At 40.2% G+C, this 26302-nt stretch overlaps 1 protein-coding gene across 2 annotated transcripts in view; it reads right to left on the bottom strand.

Moving 5' to 3' along the window:
• Window positions 1-294: 294 nt before the first annotated feature.
• Magee2 (MAGE family member E2) overlaps window positions 295-26302 on the bottom strand; it is a 59093-nt gene continuing 33085 nt past the window's right edge. The window contains exons 2-3 of one of the 2 annotated variants that reach the window (XM_006257144.5): window positions 4474-4575; window positions 295-3808 (exon numbers count right to left, since the gene is read on the bottom strand). In XM_006257144.5, coding sequence (XP_006257206.1) covers window positions 805-2376 — 1572 coding nt within the window. In that variant the 5' untranslated portion in view covers window positions 2377-3808; window positions 4474-4575 and the 3' untranslated portion in view covers window positions 295-804. Of the gene's footprint in view, window positions 3809-4473; window positions 4576-26302 lie in introns of those variants that run through there. The other variant, NM_001106941.1, reaches the window with a different exon arrangement.

The following is a 26302-nucleotide window of genomic DNA, read 5'->3' as shown; positions in this document are numbered from 1 at the left end:
ACCCATCTCCTGCTTCATACTCGTGATCTTTTCCCAGCATTCCTTGTATACCATTGGTTTCTCCACTACCCTCCCATTTGTGGACTTCAATAGCACACCCCACCCCACCCCACCCCACCCCACCCCACCCTACCCTACGCCACTGGTTCATTTCCATGTCTTTCCTCCTTGAGGGGGAAGTTCTGAGGGCCAGGTGGGGCTTTTTTACCCTTATAGCCCTGGCATGGTGCCTTGTTCTCAGCACACAGGTACCTGATAAATGTTTACTAAATAAATGATCACATAGGCATGGCATCTAATTCATTATACTTTTATTTATTTATTTTTTTACTGCACTCTGCAACAGCAAATTAAATACAGGGAAGTGACAGTCTTTTATTTTTGTTAGTTCGGTAACACAAAAGACTCAAAAGGACAATCAATTGGCTTTGTGTTTGGTGTGTGTGTGTGTGTGTGTGTGTGTGTGTGTGTGTGTTTACCGTTATTTACCTTATTTTACTAGTTATTTCAAATATGTAACACAATACATTTTACAATACATTTTACACGGCTATCTGAACTTTTATACTGAAACAAGACAGGAAGAGAAAACAAGCAATTTCATTTTAAAAAACACTGATTGTGAAGACAATTAAAGAGTATACCAGAAGGAAAGAAATGTTATTAGAATTGGAACATAATAAATACAAGGTGTACTCTTTACCCCAACCCTCCCAACTTTTGATTTAGAACCCGAGTGCCCATTTCCCATTTCCCAAAGGCCCTTTTAACAGATGCCACTCAAGTAAAGTTGAACATCAGACCTCACATGGAACCAAAGAAGAACATGGCTGTTGCCTCAGATCTGGCCCTGGCCTCCTCATCTTCCACAGCCTCCCTGTATTGCTCTGGCCAGTCCTGTGGCTGCTTTCTGTAGAGCCTAGCCATATATTCCAAGGCTTTCATTTTGGTGATTTCAAGGTGAGCCCGAGGACCCCAGAGCAGCTCGTATTCAACTGGATTAGAGTAGGAGAGCGGCCTGCATTCTAGGTAGCGTTGCCTCATTAGCTTACAGGTAATGGCATGTTTCCTCCCTACATCAACATTAAATCTCCGGAGTAAGTTCCAGATCTTGGCCTCTTTGACACGGTTGCCCATCAGGAAGATCAAACCCAGGATTGGCATCATGTATTCGTGGGTGGGTCTGCCCAGGCTCTCTAGCATTACTTGCTCTTCTTCTGATTCTGGTTGCGGGACAAGGAGGTAGATGTGATCACTGGCATCAACCTCAATCAGAGAGAAGCCATAAAACAGATCAAGGATTAGCGTGGCTCGGCTGAGGATATTTGGGAACACATCCTCGAATTCTTTGCCAGTGTGAGCCAATAGCTCATCCTGATGGATAGGCAGCAATTCCTCAGTGCCATTAATAGCCAACTGGACCACATCATTTGCTTTATCATTCATAGTGTCCTCTGACCAGAACTCTAAGCCGGCAGCCTGGCTTCTCTCTTTGGCCTTATCAGATTCCAGAGCTTTGTTATATTCTTCTGGCCAGCTCCAGGGTTCTTCATCATGAGCTTCTGCTATAAACTTCAGGGCTTCCATCTTCGTGATTTCTCTGTGGGCTCTAGAGCCCCACAGGAACTCAAATTCGAGGGGATTAGTGCCATATACCGGCCAGTACTCCAAAAATCGCATCTGGACAAAGTCCGTAGTGAGGAGGTTTCTTGTGTTCCCAAAGAGGTTGTTGATCCTCTGAGTTTCATCTATCACTTCTACCTTTAACAGCAGGTCCCAGATGGAGGCCTCTCTTGCCCGGTTGCCATTCAAGAGGATGTGGCCGAGGACCAAGGCCAGAAGACCTGCTTTTGGCATGTCCAGGGTCTCTGCTAGGCGTTCAGTGGTCTGGGGACCCGGTTTGCTGATTAGATTGTAAGTGTCGGTCTGAGGATCAAGGACTCTCAGATTCAACCCAAAGACCCGGTCCAGATAAGCTGAGGCTCGTCTGAGTATCTCAGGGAACTGATCTGAGTATTCATTGAGAAACTCCAACATTTCTGACTGTCGGATAGACCCCTCACTTTGACTTTTCATTCGCAAGAAATTCACTAAAGCAACCGACCTCTCTTCTAAAGGGTCATGGACCCTGAGCGCCCCCAAACGTCGGGACTGCTCGTCGATGAGAACCTCGATGTCTCTCGGGTCCTGCGCAGCCTGGGGAGCGCTGGCACCCTGTGGATCGTCTGGAATCTCAAGGCCCTGGGCAGCCTCGGGGACTAGCATGGAGTTGGGGGGCCCAGAGGCATTAGTAGCCTGCATTTCACCCTGGCTGTCGCTGTAATCTGCAGTGGTCTCTGCTCTGCCTTGGCGCGCATTCTGGCTTACCACAGACATGGTTCCAGGAGACAGGAACGCGAACGTGGAGGTCAGCAATCCGTCGGAGGGAGGAGTGTGTTGGCACCTCGGCACAGAGCCGAAGCCTGACACTCAGAGCTGTGCGGTTCGAAAGGGAGAGCTGGTGAGAAAGGCGATCTTTATACACAAGCAGTAATCAGCAAAGAAGGAAAACCTAAGAACCTAGCTTTGCCGCATCCTACGCAGGCGCACTCAAGCTCTGCGATGTGGTGACCACGCCCCTCTCAAGCTTCCACTGCTGCCCCCTCCCACTTCTGACTGGAAGATCAGGCTTGCTGTGGGATTTGAACTTATTAGGGAATTGAATTCACAAAAAGGAACAACGGAAATAAAGTAGAAGAATTAGGGGACGGGAGTGTTCAGTGATGCTGTATTTGAAGTTTTTCTGTGAGGTATTAGGCATCTTGATAAGGCTTAATAGAGGATGGGGACAGTATTTATGATAATTGTAGAGTCATTAAGGCCTCCCCCAACTCAACAGATTATTTCTTGAGCATATGCCCATTTCAGGCACAATGCTGGATATTTGTGAGATGCCTCACTGATTGCCACGAGGACAAATTGATTATTCCTTCCTGTATGGAGCTCGCAATCAGTGCATTCTAGGGTTGGTTCAACCAGTGGTGATGCTCACCAACCCTTTATCGAGCACTTACTAGGTAACAGGCCTGGTGTTTCACTTTTCTCATATTAAAATTACTGAGTGTTAGCTAATCTAAATGGTGTTCATCGTAAAGATGAGAAAACTGGCACGGGGAGGTGAGTTTGATTGTACAAACTCAGGCAGCTACAAGTGAAAGAGATTGGGCTTGAATCCTTTAATCAGAGCCCAGAACATAAGTACTTTCTATCACACCATCTGACTTTCAAGGAGTTCTTCGCTCTATTTTATAAACACGTCTCAGATAAAATTGATGGAAACCAGCACGAGTCAATTTACATATAGCACAAACACAGAAGTAGTGAATGTCAGTTTTGTCTGAAGTATCTTGGATTGGAGGTAGTTGCTGAAAAAGAGTCAGGGGAGCTGAGCTCTAAGTGATCAGAAGAATGGGAAGAGTTCATGCTTTACAAGGGCGTTGTAGCATTAGGGAACATCATCACGAAAGGTCCAGAAATATAAGAATAAAATATACGTTTGTGTAACTGCCAGTTAACCATGTTGGCTAGAGCTGCAATATGGATGGGAGACAAGGACAGAGTTGGCTAAACAGAAAGGACTGGATTTCCTCCTGCGTGTCAGCACTGTTTAGGGCTGCACAGAAGAGTAGGTTTGTATGTGTATATTTCAGGATTCACACATCGTCCAAACACTCTGGCCAGGAAGAAGGTTTGGTTGTTCTATTTTCTGGGAGTACTGCCACAGTAGTTGGGCTAAAGCTCAGCTGTAATCCAGGAATGCAATGGAGCACTGTAAAGGAAGAAAAAGTATGTCAGATTGTCACCTGCAGCCACATTTGAAATCCTTCCGCTTTCTTGATGGTAATGATTACTGTTTTACATCCAGTGCTCCAGTGTACTGAAATTCCTTCAGAGGCCAGTCACTGACATGCACCCGTGACATTTTCCATATCTTTCTTTTCAAAATGTGCATGCTACTATAATAGAAATGTAGGAGGTTCAGGACTAAGTATTTTGCTCAAACTGGGCAAAGGGGACTCGTGTTTGCTGTACAAATGAGTATGTATGCTCTATAAGACACAATGTTTGCTTTGTGTTGATCTGTTGATCATGCCTTAGGAGAGTCTTGTGAAAACCAGTGCCCTCTTAGTTGCTACAACTGTACAATTTGGGTCAGTTCGGAGGGATCTTTTACTCCAGTTCTCCCAGTCTCGAGAAGGGTAATGTGTTCTTTGTTTTAGATAGGTGTTCTCAAAGTAAAACTAAGTTTGTTTTTTTTAATCTTCTTTATTTACTATAAATAAAACCCCACTCATAGTGTGAGACAGACTTATTTTTCCCATAGAGTAAAGGGAAGCAACATCAAATGGAAAAAAAAAAAAAACCACTTTAACTCTGGAATGATATCTCAGTCTCACTCTGTGGTATTCAATCCCTTAGCAAATTTATCCGTACCTGGTTCTCTATCTTCCTCATTATGCCGAGAATGTTGTTCCATGAAGTCCTCTCCTGGACACACTGAACTGCATTCTCTATTCACTCGGCTATTTTTGTATCCTACAAGCCAATGAAGATATCTAGTTAGAGCTAAATGAGCAGCAAAGGAGCCATGCCTATGCTACACATGTCAATGCAAATGCAAAAAGATGGGCTGACACTATCTCAAATTTCTTTTGAGACTTTCTGTTAATGTTTTACACGTTTTAAAGAACTTATCTTCAATATAATTTTAGTAAAGTGTTTCATTTGACTACTAGAATATGTACATAATAAAGTCCATAAATCACAAATGTGCTTGATAAGTTATGACACATTTAATACACCATGTGATCATAATGCCAGTTAAGATCATTTCCAGCATCTTGAAAGTTCTTGTGCCCTTTATCCCAGTTCTTTCCTTCTCACTTGTCCTTAAAAAATTGGCATTTTAGATTAGTCATTCATGTATATGTGCATATATAAATATATATGAAATATTATGTATAAATACGAACTATATATACTTTAAATAATAATAGAACTATACAGTGTATGTATTTATATCTAATCTCGAGAGCTAACCCCACTTTATTGCAGTTTTATCTGTGTTGTTTACACCAGTTGTCTGTTAATTTTCACTACTATAGAGTTTATACTTGTGTGAATATGGACGTTTAAGAAGGCAGATACAAATCTATGAATTCAGGATATGCATAACACATTTTACAAAGGACTGTTAGTCAAAGGAATAATGTAATTATGCAAAAACCTCACATATATAAATCTCACTCCTGGATTTTGTTGTATGTATATAACATTGTAGTGGTTATATCCAGAGTGTCACTCCTATCGCTAGGGTAAAAGGATGTCTGTTAATCATTATGACTTAAACATCTTGCTTGTTTGTTTGTTCTGGTTACATTGTGATTACAGAGACATCATGTTTCTGTCTGGCCGAACACTCATAGCAGAATATTCTTATTTGACGCTGATAACATGTGAAATTGTTTGTGCAAACAGGAGAGCATCAATATTTATCTGACAACTAATAATGGAATCAATCGGACACCAGGAACTACCTATCTCTTTTATAATACCCCGTTTTATCCAAGGGCAGAAGGCATCAAGTCATAGGAAATAAATCCACCACATTTATCTCTTTCTTCATTGCTCTGATGAACTACCCAGCAAAGGCACTTAAGGAAAGAGGAGTTTATTCTTGGTTCACAGTGTGAGGGTACAGTCCATCATGGAAGGGAAATCCTGGTTGAGATACTTGAGGCAACTGTTCCCATTGCATCTGGAGTCAGGGAATAGAGAGAAATGCCCGCTCATTATTTTTCCTTTTTATTAATCTCAGGACCTCAGTCCACAGAATGATGCCACCTGCAGTCAAGGCATGTCTATACGTTCCAATTAGCCAAATCCAGAAATTCCCTCAGGACATGCTAAAGGTTTGTCTCCTGGGTAATTATGAAACTTTAACAAAGAGATTAGAGAGTGTGGTCTGAGACTGATTCTGGTTAGCTTCCCTTGCTCCATTTATTTCAAGGTAAGTGTGAATTCTCTGATGTGAGACAAGTGCAATAGCATATAAGTTTCTGAACAAGGCCCGTGTATCAACTGCAACACAGAAAGTTTTAGAAATTAGTTATTAGTCCTTGAACTCTCCTAGAAGTTCAGAACTTATAAAATCCTATCCATAAAACTATCTGGTTATACTTAGAAAGCTACATAATCATAGCTTGTGTCCATTTTGGAGGCTAAAATATAGCAAAATGTATCTGCACGGCTATTATTAGCTCCATACCTCAGCAGGACCTAGTAGAGGATATCATATATAGAAGTTGGTTAAATTTAGAGCGGCAGTAGATGGGAAAGACTTTACAGGAAAATTTTGCTTTTCCTTAAGTGATGGGAGACCGTATGGGATAAAATAACAATATGAAGACAAATGAAAGTAACATTACTAACAAAGCAAACACACCAGACTGCTGAATTATCTTGTTACACTGTCTAAGGGGGAGGCTGTTCATTTTTGATGGCAGAAGCTTATCTCATTGTTTGGAAAATGGTATTTTCATAAGCAAAGGCTCATAAGAACCCTAACTTAACATCTTTTGTAGTTAATATTCCAGGAATCAAGAGAAAGTGTGTCAAAAGCCAGCTTTGATAGGTTAAGTACTGGAGAGGAGATGTGGAGTTGATGGTTAACCACACAACAGACTTTTTTCTGAAGTAGCAAGACTTAATTGTCTGAGGCCAGGGAAAAGGGGAAACACAAACACACACACACACACACACACACACACACACACACACACACACGAGCGTGTGCGCGTGCGCACGCACCTCAGTCCCCCAACATCTTATTGTTGAAGTATGCTCAAAATCTTCACTTTACTTTTTCTCTTTTTTGTACCACCTAAGACAAAATTCTCACATAAAAAATAAGATCATCTCATGATCAGAAGGGGAAGCAGTGTTTGTGATGTTAATTAATTAATTAATTTTAAAATTATATACAATATTAACAATTTGAAGAACATCAGGTAATAATTACATTTACAGTGTCTAGTCCATTTGTATTTAGCAACTTGAGAGAAAGTACTTGACTATCTATCTTATTTTGGCGATTTAGAGTTCTATACTTAAAAATCATATTCTATTATACCTGGTAAAAACCTTTTTCTAAATTCTAACAATGTAAGCTTAATTGTGAAACTATCTAGTCTTCAACCACATCGAAGACTTGAGAAAGAATAAATGTTACTCGAGTATGCAGGAAGTGGAAAGCAAGCAGCTTCCAACGCTATAGAAATGATACAGGTTTCTGGCTGTCTGGACAGCCACCCACAAATTGTCTCTATCACGTTGGAGCATTAATATCCAGCCCCCCGGCCCAGTACATGACAGACTTTTGTGTGAAGCAGCAATTGTGAAGGACTTGCCTACTTTGCAATTGCAAGGCGTGGCAGTCAACTTCCCTCTGTCTGCAACAATACTCTGTCTGCAATTGAGGCAAGGGCAGTTTCTTGCCCAGTGGCTGCCTCGCCACATTTGAGGCAAACTCAATATGGAGGTTATTGGTGCTCATCATCTTCTTTGAGGTAGAATAAGGATGCTGCCCAGAGCAGACCTATCTGATTGTCAAACAAGTTTTCTTTAGGACACTGTGGTTAGGACAAAACGGCAACCAACAGATTGGGAAAAGATCTTTACCAATCCTACAAGAGATAGAGGCCTTATATCCAAAATATACAAAGAACTCAAGAAGTTAGACCGCAGGGAGACAAATAACCCTATTAAAAAATGGGTTTCAGAGCTAAACAAACAATTCAAAGCTGAGGAATGCCGAATGGCTGAGAAACACCTAAAGAAATGTTCAACATCTTTAGTCATAAGGGAAATGCAAATCAAAACAACCCTGAGATTTCACCTCACACCAGTCAGAATGGCTAAGATCAAAAACTCAGGTGACAGCAGATGCTGGCAAGGATGTGGAGAAAGAGGAACACTCCTCCATTGTTGGTGGGATTGCAGACCGGTACAACCATTCTGGAAATCAGTCTGGAGGTTCCTCAGAAAATTGGACATTGAACTGCCTGAGGATCCAGCTATACCTCTCTTGGGCATATACCCAAAAGATGCCCCAACATATAAAAAAGACACGTGCTCCACTATGTTCATAGCAGCCTTATTTATAATAGCCAGAAGCTGGAAAGAACCCAGATGCCCTTCAACAGAGGAATGGATACAGAAAATGTGGTACATCTACACAATGGAATATTACTCAGCTATCAAAAACAACGGCTTTATGAAATTCGTAGGCAAATGGTCGGAACTGGAAAATATCATCCTGAATGAGGTAACCCAATCACAGAAAAACACACATGGTATGCACTCATTGATAAGTGGCTATTAGCCCAAATGCTTGAATTACTCTAGATGCCTAGAACAAATGAAACTCAAGACGGATGACCAAAATGTGAATGCTTCACTCCTTCTTTTTTTAAATTTTTTTTAAATTTATTTAATACTTAATAATAATTCTTTGGTTTCCGGGCAAACATCCCCCTCCCCCCTCCCCTTCCTTATGGGTGATTCCCTCCCAATCCTCCCCCCATTGCCGCCCTCCCCCAACAGTCTAGTTCACTGGGGGTTCAGTCTTAGCAGGACCCAGGGCTTCCCCTTCCACTGGTGCTCTTTCAAGGATATTCATTGCTACCTATGAGGTCAGAGTCCAGGGTCAGTCCATGTATAGTCTTTAGGTAGTGGCTTAGTCCCTGGAAGCTCTGGTTGCTTGGCATTGTTGTTCATATGGGGTCTCGAGCCCCTTCAAGCTCTTCCAGTTCTTTCTCTGATTCCTTCAAAAGGGGTCCTATTCTCAGTTCAGTGGTTTGCTGCTGGCATTCACCTCTGTATTTGCTGTATTCTGGCTGTGTCTCTCAGGAGCGATCTACATCCTGCTCCTGTCGGTATGCACTTCTTTGCTTCATCCATCTTGTCTAATTGGGTGGCTGTATATGTATGGGCCACATGTGGGGCAGGCTCTGAATGGGTGTTCCTTCAGTCTCTGTTTTAATCTTTGCCTCTCTCTTCCCTGCCAAGGGTATTCTTGTTCCCCTTTTAGAGAAGGAGTGAAGCATTCGCATTTTGATCATCTGTCTTGAGTTTCATTTGTTCTAGGCATCTAGGGTAATTCAAGCATTTGGGCTAATAGCCACTTATCAGTGAGTGCATACCATGTGTGTCTTTCTGTGATTGGGTTAGCTCACTCAGGATGATATTTTCCAATTCCGACCATTTGCCTACGAATTTCATAAAGCCGTTGTTTTTGATAGCTGAGTAATATTCCATTGTGTAGATGTACCACATTTTCTGTATCCATTCCTCTGTTGAAGGGCATCTGGGTTCTTTCCAGCTTCTGGCTATTATAAATAAGGCTGCGATGAACATAGTGGAGCACGTGTCTTTTTTATATGTTGGGGCATCTTTTGGGTATATGCCCAAGAGAGGTATAGCTGGATCCTCAGGCAGTTCAATGTCCAATTTTCTGAGGAACCACCAGACTGATTTCCAGAATGGTTGTACCAGTCTGCAATCCCACCAACAATGGAGGAGTGTTCCTCTTTCTCCGCATCCTTGCCAGCATCTGCTGTCACCTGAGTTATTGATCTTAGCCATTCTGACTGGTGTGAGGTGAAATCTCAGGGTTGTTTTGATTTGCGTTTCCCTTATGACTAAAGATGTTGAACATTTCTTTAGGTGTTTCTCAGCCATTCGGCATTCCTCAGCTGTGAATTCTTTGTTTAGCTCTGAACCCCATTTTTTAATAGGGTTATTTGTCTCCCTGCGGTCTAACTTCTTGAGTTCTTTGTATATTTTGGATATAAGGCCTCTATCCGTTGTAGGATTCGTAAAGATCTTTTCCCAATCTGTTGGTTGCCGATTTGTCCTTTGCCTTACAGAAGCTTTGCAGTTTTATAAGATCCCATTTGTCGATTCTTGATCTTAGAGCATAAGCCATTGGTGTTTTGTTCAGGAAATTTTTTCCAGTGCCCATGTGTTCCAGATGCTTCCCTAGTTTTTCTTCTAGTAGTTTGAGTGTATCTGGTTTGATATGGAGGTCCTTGATCCACTTGGACTTAAGCTTTGTACAGGGTGATAAGCATGGTTCGATCTGCATTCTTCTACATGTTGACCTCCAGTTGAACCAGCACCATTTGCTGAAAATGCTATCTTTTTTCCATTGGATGGTTTTGGCTCCTTTGTCAAAAATCAAGTGATCATAGGTGTGTGGGTTCATTTCTGGATCTTCAATTCTATTCCATTGGTCTATCTGTCTGTCTCTGTACCAATACCATGCAGTTTTTATCACTATTGCTCTGTAATACTGCTTGAGTTCAGGGATAGTGATTCCCCCTGAAGTCCTTTTATTGTTGAGGATAGCTTTAGCTATCCTGGGTTTTTTGTTCTTCCAGATGAACTTGCAAATTGTTCTGTCTAACTCTTTGAAGAATTGGATTGGTATTTTGATGGGGATTGCATTGAATCTGTAGATTGCTTTTGGTAAAATGGCCATTTTTACTATATTAATCCTGCCAATCCATGAGCATGGGAGATCTTTCCTCTTCTGAGGTCTTCTTCAATTTCTTTCCTCAGTGTCTTGAAGTTCTTATTGTACAGATCTTTTACTTGCTTGGTTAAAGTCACACCGAAGTACTTTATATTGTTTGGGTCTATTATGAAGGGTGTCGTTTCCCTAATTTCTTTCTCGGCTTGTTTCTCTTTTGTATAGAGGAAGGCAACTGATTTATTTGGGTTAATTTTATACCGAGCCACTCTGCTGAAGTTGTTTATCAGCTTTAGTAGTTCTCTGGTGGAACTTTTGGGATCACTTAAATATACTATCATATCATCTGCAAATAGTGATATTTTGACTTCTTCTTTTGCGATCTGTATCCCCTTGACATCCTTTTGTTGTCTGATTGCTCTGGCTAGAACTTCAAGAACTATATTGAATAAGTAGGGAGAGAGTGGGCAGCCTTGTCTAGTCCCTGATTTTAGTGGGATTGCTTCAAGTTTCTCTCCATTTAGTTTAATGTTAGCAACTGGTTTGCTGTATATGGCTTTTAATATGTTTAGGTACGGGCCTTGAATTCCTATTCTTTCCAGGACTTTTATCATGAAGGGGTGTTGAATTTTGTCAAATGCTTTCTCAGCATCTAATGAAATGATCATGTGGTTTTGTTCTTTCAGTTTGTTTATATAATGGATCACGTTGATGGTTTTCCGTATATTAAACCATCCCTGCATGCCTGGGATGAAGCCTACTTGATCATGGTGGATGATTGTTTTGATGTGCTCTTGGATTCTGTTTGCCAGAATTTTATTGAGTATTTTTGCGTCGATATTCATAAGGGAAATTGGTCTGAAGTTCTCTTTCTTTGTTGGGTCTTTGTGTGGTTTAGGTATAAGAGTAATTGTGGCTTCATAGAAGGAATTCGGGAGTGATCCATCTGTTTCAATTTTGTGGAATAGTTTGGATAATATTGGTATGAGGTCTTCTATGAAGGTTTGATAGAATTCTGCACTAAACCCGTCTGGACCTGGGCTCTTTTTGGTTAGGAGACCTTTAATGACTGCTTCTATTTCCTTAGGAGTTATGGGGTTGTTTAACTGGCTTATCTGTCCCTGATTTAACTTCAGTACCTGGTATTTGTCTAGGAAATTGTCCATGTCCTGCAGATTTTCAAGTTTTGTTGAATATAGGTTTTTATAGTAAGATCTGATGATTTTTTGAATTTCCTCTGAATCTGTAGTTATGTTTCCCTTTTCATTTCTGATTTTGTTGATTTGGACGCACTCTCTGTGTCCTCTCGTTAGTCTGGCTAAGGGTTTATCTATCTTGTTGATTTTCTCAAAGAACCAACTTTTGGTTCTGTTGATTCTTTTTATGGTCCTTTTTGTTTCTACTTGGTTGATTTCAGCTCTGAGTTTGATTATTTCCTGCCTTCTACTCCTCCTGGGTGTGTTTGCTTCTTTTTGTTCTAGAGCTTTTAGGTGTGCTGTCAAGCTGCTGACATATGCTCTTTCCTGTTTCTTTCTGCAGGCACACAGCGATATGAGTTTCCCTCTTAGCACAGCTTTCATTGTGTCCCATAAGTTTGGGTATGTTGTACCTTCATTTTCATTAAATTCTAAAAAGTTTTTAATTTCTTTATTTTTTCCTTGACTAGGTTATCATTGAGTAGAGCATTGTTCAATTTCCACGTATATGTAGGCATTCTTCCCTTATTGTTATTGAAGACCAGTTTTAGGACATGGTGGTCTGATAGCACGCATGGGATTATTTCTATCTTTCTGTACCTGTTGAGGCCCGTTTTTTGTCCAACTATATGGTCAATTTTGGAGAAAGTACCATGAGGAGCTGAGAAGAAGGTATATCCTTTTGCTTCAGGATAGAATGTTCTATAAATATCCGTTAAGTCCATTTGGCTCATGACTTCTCTTAGTCTGTCGACATCACTGTTTAATTTCTGTTTCCATGATCTGTCCATTGATGAGAGTGGGGTGTTGAAATCTCCCACTATTATTGTGTGAGGTGCAATGTGTGTTTTGAGCTTTAGTAAGGTTTCTTTTACGTATGTAGGTGCCCTTGTATTTGGGGCATAGATATTTAGGATTGAGAGTTCATCTTGGTGGATTTTTCCTTTGATGAATATGAAGTGTCCTTCCTTAAATTTTTTGATGACTTTTAATTGAAAATTGATTTTATTTGATATTAGAATGGCTACTCCAGCTTGCTTCTTCTGACCATTTTCTTGGAAATTTGTTTTCCAGCCTTTCACTCTGAGGTAGTGTCTGTCTTTGTCTCTGAGGTGTGTTTCCTGTAGGCAGCAGAATGCAGGGTCCTCGTTGCGTATCCAGTTTGTTAATCTATGTCTTTTTATTGGGGAGTTGAGACCATTGATGTTGAGAGATATTAAGGAATAGTGATTATTGCTTCCTATTATATTCATATTTGGAATTGAGGTTATGTTTGTGTGCTTTTCTTCTCTTTGTTTTGTTGCCAAGACGATTAGTTTCTTGCTTCTTCTAGGGTATAGCTTGCCTCCTTATGTTGGGCTTTACCCTTTATTATCCTTTGTAGTGCTGGATTTGTAGAAAGATATTGTGTAAATTTGGTTTTGTCATGGAATATCCTGGTTTCTCCATCTATGTTAATTGAGAGTTTTGCACGATGCAGTAACCTGGGCTGGCATTTGTGTTCTCTTAGGGTCTGTATGACATCTGTCCAGGATCTTCTGGCCTTCATAGTTTCTGGCGACAAGTCTGGTGTGATTCTGATAGGTCTGCCTTTATATGTTACTTGACCTTTTTCCCTTACGGCTTTTAATATTCTTTCTTTATTTTGTGCGTTTGGTGTTTTGACTATTATATGACGGGAGGTGTTTCTTTTCTGGTCCAATCTAGTTGGAGTTCTGTAGGCTTCTTGTATGCCTATGGGTATCTCTTTTTTTAGGTTAGGGAAGTTTTCTTCTATGATTTTGTTGAAGATATTTACTGGTCCTTTGAGCTGGGAGTCTTCACTCTCTTCTATACCTATTATCCTTAGGTTTGATCGTCTCATTGAGTCCTGGATTTCCTGTATGTTTTGGACCAGTAGCTTTTTCTGCTTTACATTATCTTTGACAGTTGAGTCAATGATTTCTATGGAATCTTCTGCTCCTGAGATTCTCTCTTCCATCTCTTGTATTCTGTTGGTGAAGCTTATATCTACAGCTCCTTGTCTCTTCTTTTGATTTTCTATATCCAGGGTTGTTTCCATGTGTTCTTTCTTGATTGCTTCTATTTCCATTTTTAATTCCTTCAACTGTTTGATTGTGTTTTCCTGGAATTCTTTCAGGGATTTTTGTGTCTCCTCTCTATGGGTTTCTACTTGTTTATTTATGTTTTCCTGGAATTCTTTCAGGCATTTTTGCGATTCCTCTCTGTAGGCTTCTACTTGTTCTCTAAGGGAGTTCTTCACGTCTTTCTTGAAGTCCTCCAGCATCATGATCAAATATGATTTTGAAACTAGATCTTGCTTTTCTGGTGTGTTTGGATATTCCATGTTTATTTTGGTGGGAGAATTGGGCTCCGATGATGCCATGTAGTCTTGGTTTCTGTTGCTTGGGTTCCTGTGCTTGCCTCTCGCCATCAGATTATCTCTAGTGTTACTTTGTTCTGCTATTTCTGACAGTGGCTAAACTGTCCTATAAGCCTGTGTTTCAGGAGTGCTGTAGACCTGTTTTCCTGTTTTCTTTCAGCCAGTTATGGGGACAGAGTGTTCTGCTTTCGGGCGTGTAGTTTTTCCTCTCTACAGGTCTTCAGCTGTTCCTGTGGGCCTGTGTCTTGAGTTCACCAGGCAGGTCACTTGCAGCAGAAAAGTTGATCTTACCTGTGGTCCCGAGGCTCAAGTTTGCTCGCAGGGTGCTGCCTGCGAGCTCTCTGCGGCGGCAGCAACCGGGAAGATATGCGCCGCCGTTTCCGGGAGCTTCCGTGCACTAGGGTTCTCACTCCTTCTTTAAAAGGGGAACAAGAATACCCTTGGCAGGGAAGAGAGAGGCAAAGATTAAAACAGAGACTGAAGGAACACCCATTCACAGCCTGCCCCAACCTTGGCCCATACATACACAGCCACCCAATTAGACAAGATGGATGAAGCAAAGAAGTGCAGGCCGACAGGAGCCGGATGTAGATCGCTCCTGAGAGACACAGCCAGAATACAGCAAACACAGAGGCGAATGCCAGCAGCAAACCACTGAACTGAGAATAGGACCCCCGTTGAAGGAATCAGAGAAAGAACTGGAAGAGCTTGAAGGGGCTCAAGACCCCATATGTACAACAATGCCAAGCAACCAGAGCTTCCAGGGACTAAGCCACTACCTAAAGAGTATACATGGACTGACCCTGGACTCTGACCTCATAGGTAGCAATGAATATCCTAGTAAGAGCACCAGTGGAAGGGGAAGCCCTGGGTCCTGCTACGACTGAACCCCCAGTGAACTAGACTGTTGGGGGGAGGGCGGCAATGGGGGGAGGATAGGGAGGGGAACAGTCATAAGGAAGGGGAGGGGGATGTTTGCCCGGAAACCGGGAAAGGGAATAACACTCGAAATGTATATAAGAAATACTCAAGTTAATAAATAAAATAAAATAAAAAAATCAGAAGCTATCTAATAATGAATGATAAAAAAATCTTTAAATGCCATATTCTGTAGCTCTCTGAGGTTTCTGAAGACCACCTATCCATCCATAATATATCTGAATTGTTTGGTTTTAGCTATACACAATTTGTTCAATTTTTAAAAAAATATTTCTGCAATAATCGACACTAGTGCCTAACATGCAAAACAAAAATCACCTCATAGCCACAAGTTACATATTCCCCAAAAACAATCACTACAAAAACGTATTCTTCAAAAACAGATTAAAATCATTACACAGAGAAATTGCAACATGATTGCTAATTATATATTCTTTTGCAAGCCACACCTAACTGAACATTTCCCATCTACCTTCATTCCACAAATTCATCCTAACCTCAAAGCAATAGTTCTCTTGTCATTGATTAACAAAATTTAAGCAAGCCAAGTGTATTGTAGCGATTTTCCCCCTATGCTAGCTGATGACAATTTGTATTTACCAAGAAACAAGTCATTTTATTTCATCTCTTATTTTTTGAAATCCTATTCAACTGAACTAGCTAATCATCTATTCTTATACTCATAATAGGATCATTTACTCTTTGTTCGTAACCCTGCCCTTTTATAGTTCGCATCAAAAGCCTGTGACCACATCCTTAGATCACAAGATCAAGGAACTCAGATCCAACCTAGCATGAATGTTTTCTTGGATCATTAACATGTCTCAAACCTATTTTCATTTCCACAAGTACAACTATGTGCATGTAATGCATAGAAGCTCACTGTCCTCCTTTTCTAGCCTATACAGCTCTCACTACTCCACAAAGAGGGGCCCATTCGACTCTTAGTTCTATCTTTATTGTATCTTCCTGGCAAAACATCCTAAACCATCTCCTGGGTCTTCCTTACCAACCATGCTAATTTCCTAAAACTATTTAAATCAAGTTAGGAATTCTTTAAAATCATTAATCTAAACAACAATATTCTATGAAAGTTCATCTTTGTATTGATCTGAAGGAAAATTGACCATTAGAGTGGGCTGTCTCCCATAAAGCAATCACACCAGACTATAGGCAGGGAGGTTCTCTCCACACCCATTCACACCATGCTAGATAGAGGAGGAGTATAGCAATGACAAACATGAGAAGGCATAGCTGCAGCAAGAAACAATCCAGGGTCAAACCCTTTGGGGCTGTGACTCTCTGAGGTACATATATCACAACTGTGCAAAATGGTGACCATATCCAAGCTCACCTCCCCATCACAGTTCTGCCTGAATGGTGCCGCCAAAAGTGATTCACATATTTTAAGTTGAAAGGAGAATAAAGGTATCAAAACTTTTGAGTATTGTTGGAACACTTGTTAACAGTTCCTGTTAAGGTAAAATTCAATTATATTTTAATTCAACAGTTCTCTGATATCTTGTTGAGAATAAATTTTCAGATTGTAGATTATGAATGGTGTATTTTGTTAACCACTTTGTAAATGTTCCTCATAACACATAGTGCTAAACTTCAAAGTATTGTATGAGTGTTTAATGATTAAACCTGCAATTTGATCAAATCTTGAACTGTGAATTTCCTTAGTACATGAGACAATTAACCCATAAGAGTTAACCTGTAGTCTATAGGACTTGATCTCATAATCCTAAACCTAATAGCTGTATTTGGGGCTTTCAAAGCTTGAGATTTCTAAGGATAGCTTTAGTTTTAGAATTCCAGTAGTTCTCTCTACATTTCCTGAAGGTTATGGGTAATAAACATGGTGACATTTCTCCACAAAAGGTAAAAATTTACGTGAATCAATTGAAATTCTAATAATGCAAGTGCCTGTGTTACAAGGGAAAAAGAAATGGGGATTCTGCAAGTCAGATAAATGAAAGTAAGTCTTTTTGTCTTTACTATGGTTAGGATTCCAGTGAGGAATAGCTTCAGTCCACCTTGGCATTATTGGCACAAATAAACATACTCTCATCTTAAAGGAAGTAAGAAATAGTTTATTCTGGATCTATTTTGAGTGACCAGGACCTGGAAACCTAGACTTAGCTGATCCAAATGCCATGTTCCTACATGGGAGCAGTTTCATGATGTTTTATAATTTTATAAAACAAAGACAGTTATAATTCAAGGCAAATTTAAAACACATTGGTGGATAAATCAGAGAAGCAGTTATGGATAAAGGAAACTTCCTATAGGCCAAAAATGCTGTCTGATAGCATTCTTACCTATTGGGTTGGTGGAAACTAGTAGACTGCTAAGTTAATAAATTCCAAAAGGTTTTTATCCATTAGTTACACCAAGGTGGGTGAGTAATGGCTACGTTCTAGAGGGCTAGAACTAGCCCAAGATAAGGTAATAATAGCTTTTGGACCCCCAACGTTTCAATCTCTCCACAGTACTGAAATTCTAATCAACCAATCATTCTCTGAAGATACAGCTTCTTTTAGGGAGTTTTGTTCACACAATAAATAAATCATTACAAGAAAACACGCATAGCCCTTTGTGGAAAGTATTTGGGTGAATTGGGTAAAGTCCATTTGGAAGTTTTCAGAGCAAAAGACTTGTTGGAAACTGGCTATATCATACTTTTACAATACCAAGATGTAGTTGTTAGCACGTTGGATATATTTTTGGAATTATCATAAGCAATACCTTTAAGATTAACCTACCAGGGCTCATGTACTGGTGCAACTAATTTATATGTGAAATTTTAGATATTATCATGAGGACTTTCAAACTATAATTTTGCCAAATGATATTATAAATGTTATGGTGCTGGACACTCTGACATGAGGAAGCACACAATATCTTAAATGCTTTTCTTAATAAACACAAGGGCTTATCGCAGTTAATAATACCTTCTTTTAAGTCATCTAAGAATTGGCTTTGGGGGTTTTTACACTTGGAATGACTGTATTAGTTATGTTTTATTGCTTTAAATAAATATAGTACAAGAAGCAATTTAAGGAAGAAAAGTTTATTTTTAAACTTTTAAACAGCTGGTCAATATAGTATTTACATATCTTTTAGTCAGTTGGTATGTTCAGATGGGGCCAATTAGTATAACCACATAAACAACTTAATTTCTTAAATTTCTTTAATTATCTTATTGTAGCTATTCAATTAATATTAATTGTACAAATTAAGTCATTTCCCTGTGCATTTCCTTCCATGTGTGCTTGCACTGTGCTTTGTTCTGCTGTTCTGATGAATTCTCTCTGCCGTCTTCTCTTATTCTCCTTTCCTTTCTCCCCTAGTCACCTTCCCTAAATGTCAATACTCTATTTTCAGGTGTTTTGTTTTGGTTTTGATTCTACATATGAGAAAAAAACATGATACTTTCTATATCTGGTTAATTTTACTAAATTCTAGTTCTACTCAAATCTCTTACTCATGATATTATTTAATTCTTCATGTGTAGATAAAACTTTATCATATACACAGATATAAATTTATATCTGTAACTAAGCTATCTATATCTATATAATTGTGCATATACAATGTTTTTCCATTTATCTATTGATAGACATCTAGGCTGCCTCTCTATTTTGCCTGTTGTGAACAGTACCATAATGAACCCATGTATGAAAGTATCTCTATTGTATGCTAAATCTATTTTCTTTGGCTATATACACACAGGAGTGACCTAGCTGGGATGTATAGTTGAACTTTTGTTCGTTTGAAGGAAATCTCCATTCTAATTTCCATAGAGGCTGAGCTAATTTACATTTCCACCAGCAGTGTATAAGAATTCCCCCTAATCCTTGCTAGCATTTAAAGAGTAGAATAGAATAACTATTCTGACTGGGATGACATGGAATCTCAATGAAGTTTTGATTTGCATTTTCCTGATGGCAAAAGATGTCAAACACGTTTCCGTATATTCATTGAGACGTCTCTCCAGACCACATGTCCGTTTACTGAATGGATTGACTTGTTATTTTTGTGTTTGCTTTGTAGAGTTTTAAAATATATTCTGGATATTATTCTTTCGTTGAATATCCAGCAGACATTTTCTCCCATTCTGTAGGCTGTTTCTCCTTTTTTAAAATTATTATTTCCTTTGTTGTGCTGAAACACTTTAATTTTATGCAATCCCATTAATTTATTCTTGCTTTTACTTTTTATCTTTTAAAAAATTTTTCTCTCATACATTACATCCCAATCACAGTTTGGCCTTCCTCCACTCCTCCTAGTCTCCCCATCTCACTGTCCCGGATTCACTCCTCCCCCATTTCCTTAAAGGAGAGGAGAGGAGAGGAGAGGAGAGGAGAGAGAGAGAGAGAGAGAGAGAGAGAGAGAGAGAGAGAGAGAGAGAGCACCTCCCAGGGATATCAATCATACAATAAAAACTAGACACAAACCTTCACATCAAAGCTGGATGATGCAACCCATTAGGAGGAAAACTGTCAACAGAGTCAGAGACTCCTCCTCACACACATTCCCAGTGATAGGAGTCTCATAAGAACACAAAACTATACAACCATAACATTATTCAGAGATGTAGCTCAGACCCATACAAGGTTCCTGTTTGTCACTTCAGTCTCTGTGAGCCCCCATGAGCCCTGCTTAATTTATTCTGTGGGCGGTGATCCATGGTGTCCTCAACCCCTCTAGCTTCTACAATCCTTCCTCACTCTCTTCAGTTTTCCCCTGGCTCTGCCTAATGTTTGGCCTTGGGTCTTTGCCTCTGAACCCCTCAGTTGTTTAATAATACATCTCTGATGACAATTGTGCTAGGCACTGATCTTTGAGTATACCAAAATATCATGTTTAATTCTACCCTGGGTTTTTGGGCTGTCCAGCCTCTGGATCCTGGCAGTGTCAGTCATAGCCTCCCTCTTGTAGTGTGAGCCTCAAGTTAAACCAGTTATTGGTTGGTCACTCCCACAAGTTCTTTGCCACCATTACCCAGCATGTCTTGCAGGCAGAACAAAGTATAGGTCAAAGATTATGTGGCTGTGTTGATGTCCAGGTCCTACTGCTGGGAGCCTTTTCTGGTTATAGAAGTCAGCCAGTTCAGGCTCTGTATATATCATTATTAGGAGTCTTTTCCAGCGCCACTCTTGTAGATTCCAGGGGCTTTTCATTGCACTTTCTATGTTATTACCAACCCCCCCCCAATTCCAGTTGCTTCTCTCAGTACTTTCTCTCTCTTTCCATCCCCCATCTCACCCCTCTTGTTTCCATCCCTACCTATCCCAAGTCCACCCACAAAATCTGTTCTATTTCTCCTGCCCAGGGAGACACATGCATCTTCCCTTGAGCCTTCCTTATTATTTACCCTTTCTAGATCTGTGGATTGTAGCATAATTATCCTTTACTAAATAGCTAATTTCCACTTATAAGTAAGTACATACCATGCTTGTCTTTCTGGCTCTGGGTTACTGTAAAAGTAACTTTTATTCAGCAGATGTAATAGTTGTCTCAGACATTTACTGCTGAATAAACTCACCCTTTCTAGCTCTTTCTGAACTCTGGCTGACTGATAAAGATCTCTTTGATTTCTTCTGATGACAGGATGAGAGAAAAACCATACCCAACCTATGTGAATACATGGGTCAGACTGAGCCCAGAGCATCTTTTTCTCTGTTTTTTTTTTTCCCTCTCTAGGACTAGGCCTGGAAGCTTCTAGCTTCCACTCAATCTAATCTTCCAAGGTGACTGATTCAATCTGGCTTCTCTAAGCTTCTGCCTAAATTGTTCTACTTGGCCTTATACTAACTCTGGTAATATGTTCTAATCTTCTGTCTCTTAATTATTCTCTGGCTTGTTCTGTCTTCAGCTGCAGCTTGTCTCTATAAAACTGTCCCAGAATAGTACTACCTAAAGACCCAGATTTTCTATTCCTGAGCATATGCCCGAAAGATGCTCCCACAGCCCACAAAGACACTTGCTCAACTATGTCCATAGCAGTTTTATTCATAAGCCAGAAAATAGAAAAAACATAGATGTCTTTCAACTGAAGAATTGATAAAGAAACTGTGGTACATCTACACAATGGAATACTGTTCAGCAATTAAAAACTAGGACATGGTGAGTTTTTCATGGAATGGATGGAACTTGAGAATATCATCTGGAGTAACCTTGTCCCCAAAGGGAATGTATGTATTCACTGATAAGTGGATATTAGCCATAAAATACGGGTACCATGCTATACTCTACAGACACAAATAAGCTAAACAAAAAGGAAAGCCTAAGTGAGGAAGCATAAATCTCACTCGGAAAGGGGAACATAGCCATAACAAGCAGATGGAGGGAGGGAACTGAGAGGGAGAGGAATGGGGAGAGGAATGGGGCTTCAGGATCAGGTGTGGGGAAGGATGGGAGAGATGGCTTGATAGCTTGAAAATTAATGGAAATCTGCAACTTATAGGGGTGAGGAGGTGGGGGCATTTCCAGGACAAGACAGAGACACAGGATAAGAGAGGTGCCCAAGAATCAATGGGGGTGACTTTAGCTGTGACTCACTACGTTGGAGATGTGGAAACTGAAGAAGTTATCTATAGCCAAGAAGGAACACTAGTGAAATTATAGAGACATCACTCCACCCACAAAACATTCAGCCCAAAATTTATACTGTCTACAGGAAATGCAGGTACTGGGGATGGAGCAGAGATTGAAGAAATGTCCAACCAATAGCTGGCCCAACTTGAGACGCATCCCATGGGCAAGCACCAATCCCTAAACACCATTAATGATATTCTGTTATGCTTCCAAACAGGAGCAAGTTGTCCTCTGAGAGGCTCTACTCAGCAGCTGACTCAGACAGATACAGAACCCACAGTCAAACAGTGAATGAAGCTTGGGGACTTTTATGGAAGAACAGGAGGAATAATTGCAAGCCTCAAAGGGGATAGGAACTCCACAGGAAGATCAACAGAGTCAACCAACCTGGAACCTTGATGCTCTCGGAGACTAAAGCACCAACCAAAGAGTATATATACATGGGCTGGTCCTACCCTCACCCCCAGCACATATATATAACAGATATGCAGCTTGGTCCTCATGGGGGTCCCAAACAACTGAAATATTGGATATCCAATTGGATATGCCTGGACATGGGATATGTTCTTCTAGCTGAGCTGCCTTGTCTAGTCTCAATGGGAGAGGAAGCCCCTAGCCTCTCAGAGACTTGAAGTACTAGGGTGGGGGTACCCAGGAGGCCCCAAAAGGCAGGAGAGCTGGGGAAGGATTATGGGAGTGGGTGACCAGGAGGGGGGCAGTAAGAGGGATGTAAAGTGGATAAATAAAAATAAATAAATAAAAACTGTCCCAGTAAAAATTGCTCGCTCTCTCTCTCTCTCTCTCTCTCTCTCTCTCTCTCTCCACTCATCCAAACACTCCTCTCTGTGCTGCTCTCTTAATTCACCACTCTTTCTTGTCAGTTCTTGTGAGAGTTGGGTGAATCCTAACTCTGACTCATTCTGTTAACTCTTTCTCTGATTCATCACTTTGTCTGCTCCTCTTTTAGACATCACTTTCAAACATAGCTGCTCCCTTCAGCAAACTAACTTTACCTATATTGTTTAGGATTAAAGGTATATTCCAGCCTGAGGGATTAAAGGTGTGTCATTACGTCCGATCACACAAACCTAGAAGGTAGATACGATCCCTTGTCAAAGCTGAATTAAAATTAAAAGTAAAATGTTGCTCAATTAAAATTCCTCTAGATTACATCACTCAGGATGATTTTTTCCTAGTTCCATCCATTTGCCTGCAATTTTCATAAGTTTAACAGCTGAGTAATTCTCCATTGTATAAATACAGCATTTTCACCATCCATTCTTCAGTTGAGGAGCATCTAGCTTGTTTCCAGTTTCTGACTATTATGAATAAAGCTGCTATAAACATGGTTGAGCAAGTGTCCTTGTGGGGAGAATGGAGCATTCTTTGAGTATATGCCCAGGAGTGCTATAACTGGGAATTGAGTTAGAACTATTCCCAGTTTTCTGAGGAAATGCCACATTGATTTCCACAGTGGATGTACTAGTTTGCACTCCCACCAGCAATGGAGTGCAAGTGCCTTTTAATCGTAGCAATGCTGACAGGTGTTAGATGAAATTGTAAAATAGTTTTTGATTCTCATTTCTCTGGTGGTTAAAGATACTGGACATTTCTTTAAGGGTTTCTGGGCCATTTGAGATTCCTCTTTGAGAATTCTCTGTTTAGATCTGAACCCCATTTTTTCTCCATCTTTATTAAATTGGGTATTTCTTATTTACATTACAATTGTTATTCCCTTTCCCGGTTTCCATGCCAACATCCCCCATCCCCTCCCTCTCCCCTTCTATATGGGTGTTCCCCTCCCCATCCTCCCCCCATTGCCGCCCTCCCCCAACAATCACGTTCACTGGGGGGTTCAGTCTTGGCAGGACCAAGGGCTTCCCCTTCCACTGGTGTTCTTACCAGGATATTCATTGCTACCTATGAGGTCAGAGTCCAGGGTCAGTCCATGTATAGTCTTTAGGTAGTGGCTTAGTCCCTAGAAGCTCTGGTTGCTTGGCATTGTTGTTCATATGGGGTCTCGAGCCCCTTCAGCTCTTTCAGTCCTTTCTCTGATGCCTTCAATGGGGGTCCCGTTCCTCAGTTCAGTGGTTTGCTGCTGGCATTCACCTATGTATTTGCCATATTCTGGCCTGTGTCTCTCAGGAGAGATCTACATCCAGTTCCTGTCAGCCTGCACTTCTTTGCTTCATCCATCTTGTCTAGTTTGGTGGCTGTATATGTATGGGCCACATGTGGGACAGGCTCTGAATGGGTGGTCCTTCACTTTCTGTTTTAAACTTTGTCTCCCTATTCCATGCCACGGGTTTTCTTGTTCCCCTTTTAAAGGAGGAGTGAAGCATTCGCATTTGGGTCATCCGTCTTGAGTTTCATGTGTTCTGTGCATCTAGGGTAATTCAAGCATTTGGGCTAATAGCCACTTATCAATGAGTGCATACCATGTATGTCTTTCTGTGATTGGGTTACCTCACTCAGGATGATATTTTCCAGTTCCATCCATTTGCCTATGAATTTCATAAAGTCGTTGTTTTTGATAGCTGAGTAATATTCCATTGTGTAGATGTTCCACATTTTCTGTATCCATTCCTCTGTTGAAGGGCATCTGGGTTCTTTCCAGCTTCTGGCTATTATAAATAAGGCTGCTATGAACATAGTGGAGCACGTGTCTTTTTTATATGTCGGGGCATCTTTTGGGTATATGCCCAAGAGAGGTATAGCTGGGTCCTCAGGCAGTTCAATGTCCAATTTTCTGAGGAACCTCCAGACTGATTTCCAGAATGGTTGTGCCAGTCTGCAATCCCACCAACAATGGAGGAGTGTTCCTCTTTCTCTACATCCTCGCCAGCATTTGCTGTCACCTGAGTTTTTGATCTTAGCCATTCTCACTGGTGTGAGGTGGAATCTCAGGGTTTTGAACCCTATTTTTAATTGCATTATTTGGTTTATTGATGTCTAGTTTCTTGAGTTCCTAATGTAATTTGGATATTGCTTTTATTTTTGAACTATTAGAGTTCTAATAATGAAATCACCACTGCAAAGACCATTATCTTGTAGTGTATTTTAAGGGTTAAGACTGAGCATAACAATTATTTTGACAATTATTAGTTTTAAATTTTGTTTATAAACCACTATCAAGCAATTCAGCCTTATTCAAAGAAATCTCTTTATCCATAGAATATTTGGCTCATTACAGAGGACAGCAAAATAAAACAAAACAGAAAACTTCTTTTTCAAGTAATAAAATGTATGAATATTGCAGCAATGCATAGTGAAGTGTGAAGAAGAAACCTGTGATAAGAGCCTAGATTCTGAAAATCATTGAACTCATTTCTGAGATAATTTAAATGGCATGAGAAACCACTGAGTTCAGTAGAGACAACATTAATTGAGGTTTTTCATATTTTTCTATTTTTTATAGCTCTAGACAAGATGAATATGCCTTGCCTACTGGACATAATGAAAGGCTAAAATAAACAATAGATTTCTAATAAAGTCTCTGTAACTGATCTTTGCTGCTATTCAGACTCATTATGAAAAAGAGAGGGGAAAGGGTTTTTAAATACAGACCATGTGCTAATGTTTTTGGTATAGGAAGTTATTCTGTCAGTCTTTATGCTTAAATATGAGTATGTCTCTTATAACTTAGAGTATTGAACTATTGAAGCTTAATTATATTAGCACAATTAAATAGATTTATTATTGTTGTTGCTTGCTAGTAAAGAAAGTCTTTTATTAGGGCCAAAGAAACACACATATACTACAAGCACTCAGAAAGAAAAGGCCCTCTCCTTGAGGGTTGGGGATTTTTAAAGTCTGATGTGTCTTTTTATCCTAATTAGGACTGGCCATTTTGAAGAAAGAAGAGTATAGATTGACCTAAATCTATACATGTCTTAATCAGACCTTGAATTTGTTAGGCTAATCCATTCACAGGAGAAAAACCCACAAGGCCATTGTTTTAAGCTGCCAGCCTTCTGTTTCAGGTCAGGACAGAGAAGAAGCCTGCTACCTTGGAAGTTAACCATCTTGATTACCTATCTGTCTGTCTATGAGAAATCTGCTTAACTTCTAGTTCTCCATTCCTTCCTCTCACAGGGATTTGGAACACAGACCACTGTAACTGCTTTGGAGATGGCAAAAATGGAGATGTAAAAGGTGTACCTGTTAGAGTGCCTAAGGGATGGGTAAATCTAAGGGGCCATGATGAAACAGTAAAGATGCAGAACATAAGATATCCAGTTCTGTGGTGTATCCTTAGAACATGCAATGTGAGTGAGGTAACAGCTGTAACAGACACAAAGACTGTTAGTGCCACCATAATTCTTTAGGACATAATTGAAAATAGAAAATAATTGGGGCAGTTTTGCCATTATTAGAGGAAGAGAATAGGCAAAAAATAAATGAAAATCATCCAAAGAACCTTGGGCTGCCTTTGTCAAAGCATTAACAAGATTGATGTTTTCTTTGCTACAGCTGTCCACTACAAGATGTCCACTCTGGAGAAAGTCATTGTTTTTGATTAAGAGCTTGAGATGCTTTTCACAAGGCAGGGTTAAGTTTAGAAATCATCCATCAGATCTCCTTGACTACAACTTCCTGGATAAC

This window comes from Rattus norvegicus, chromosome X (genome assembly GCF_036323735.1).
Source record: "Rattus norvegicus strain BN/NHsdMcwi chromosome X, GRCr8, whole genome shotgun sequence".
In the NCBI taxonomy this organism is placed as follows: Eukaryota; Metazoa; Chordata; class Mammalia; order Rodentia; family Muridae; genus Rattus; species Rattus norvegicus.
This window is presented reverse-complemented; position numbering and strand designations above follow the sequence as displayed.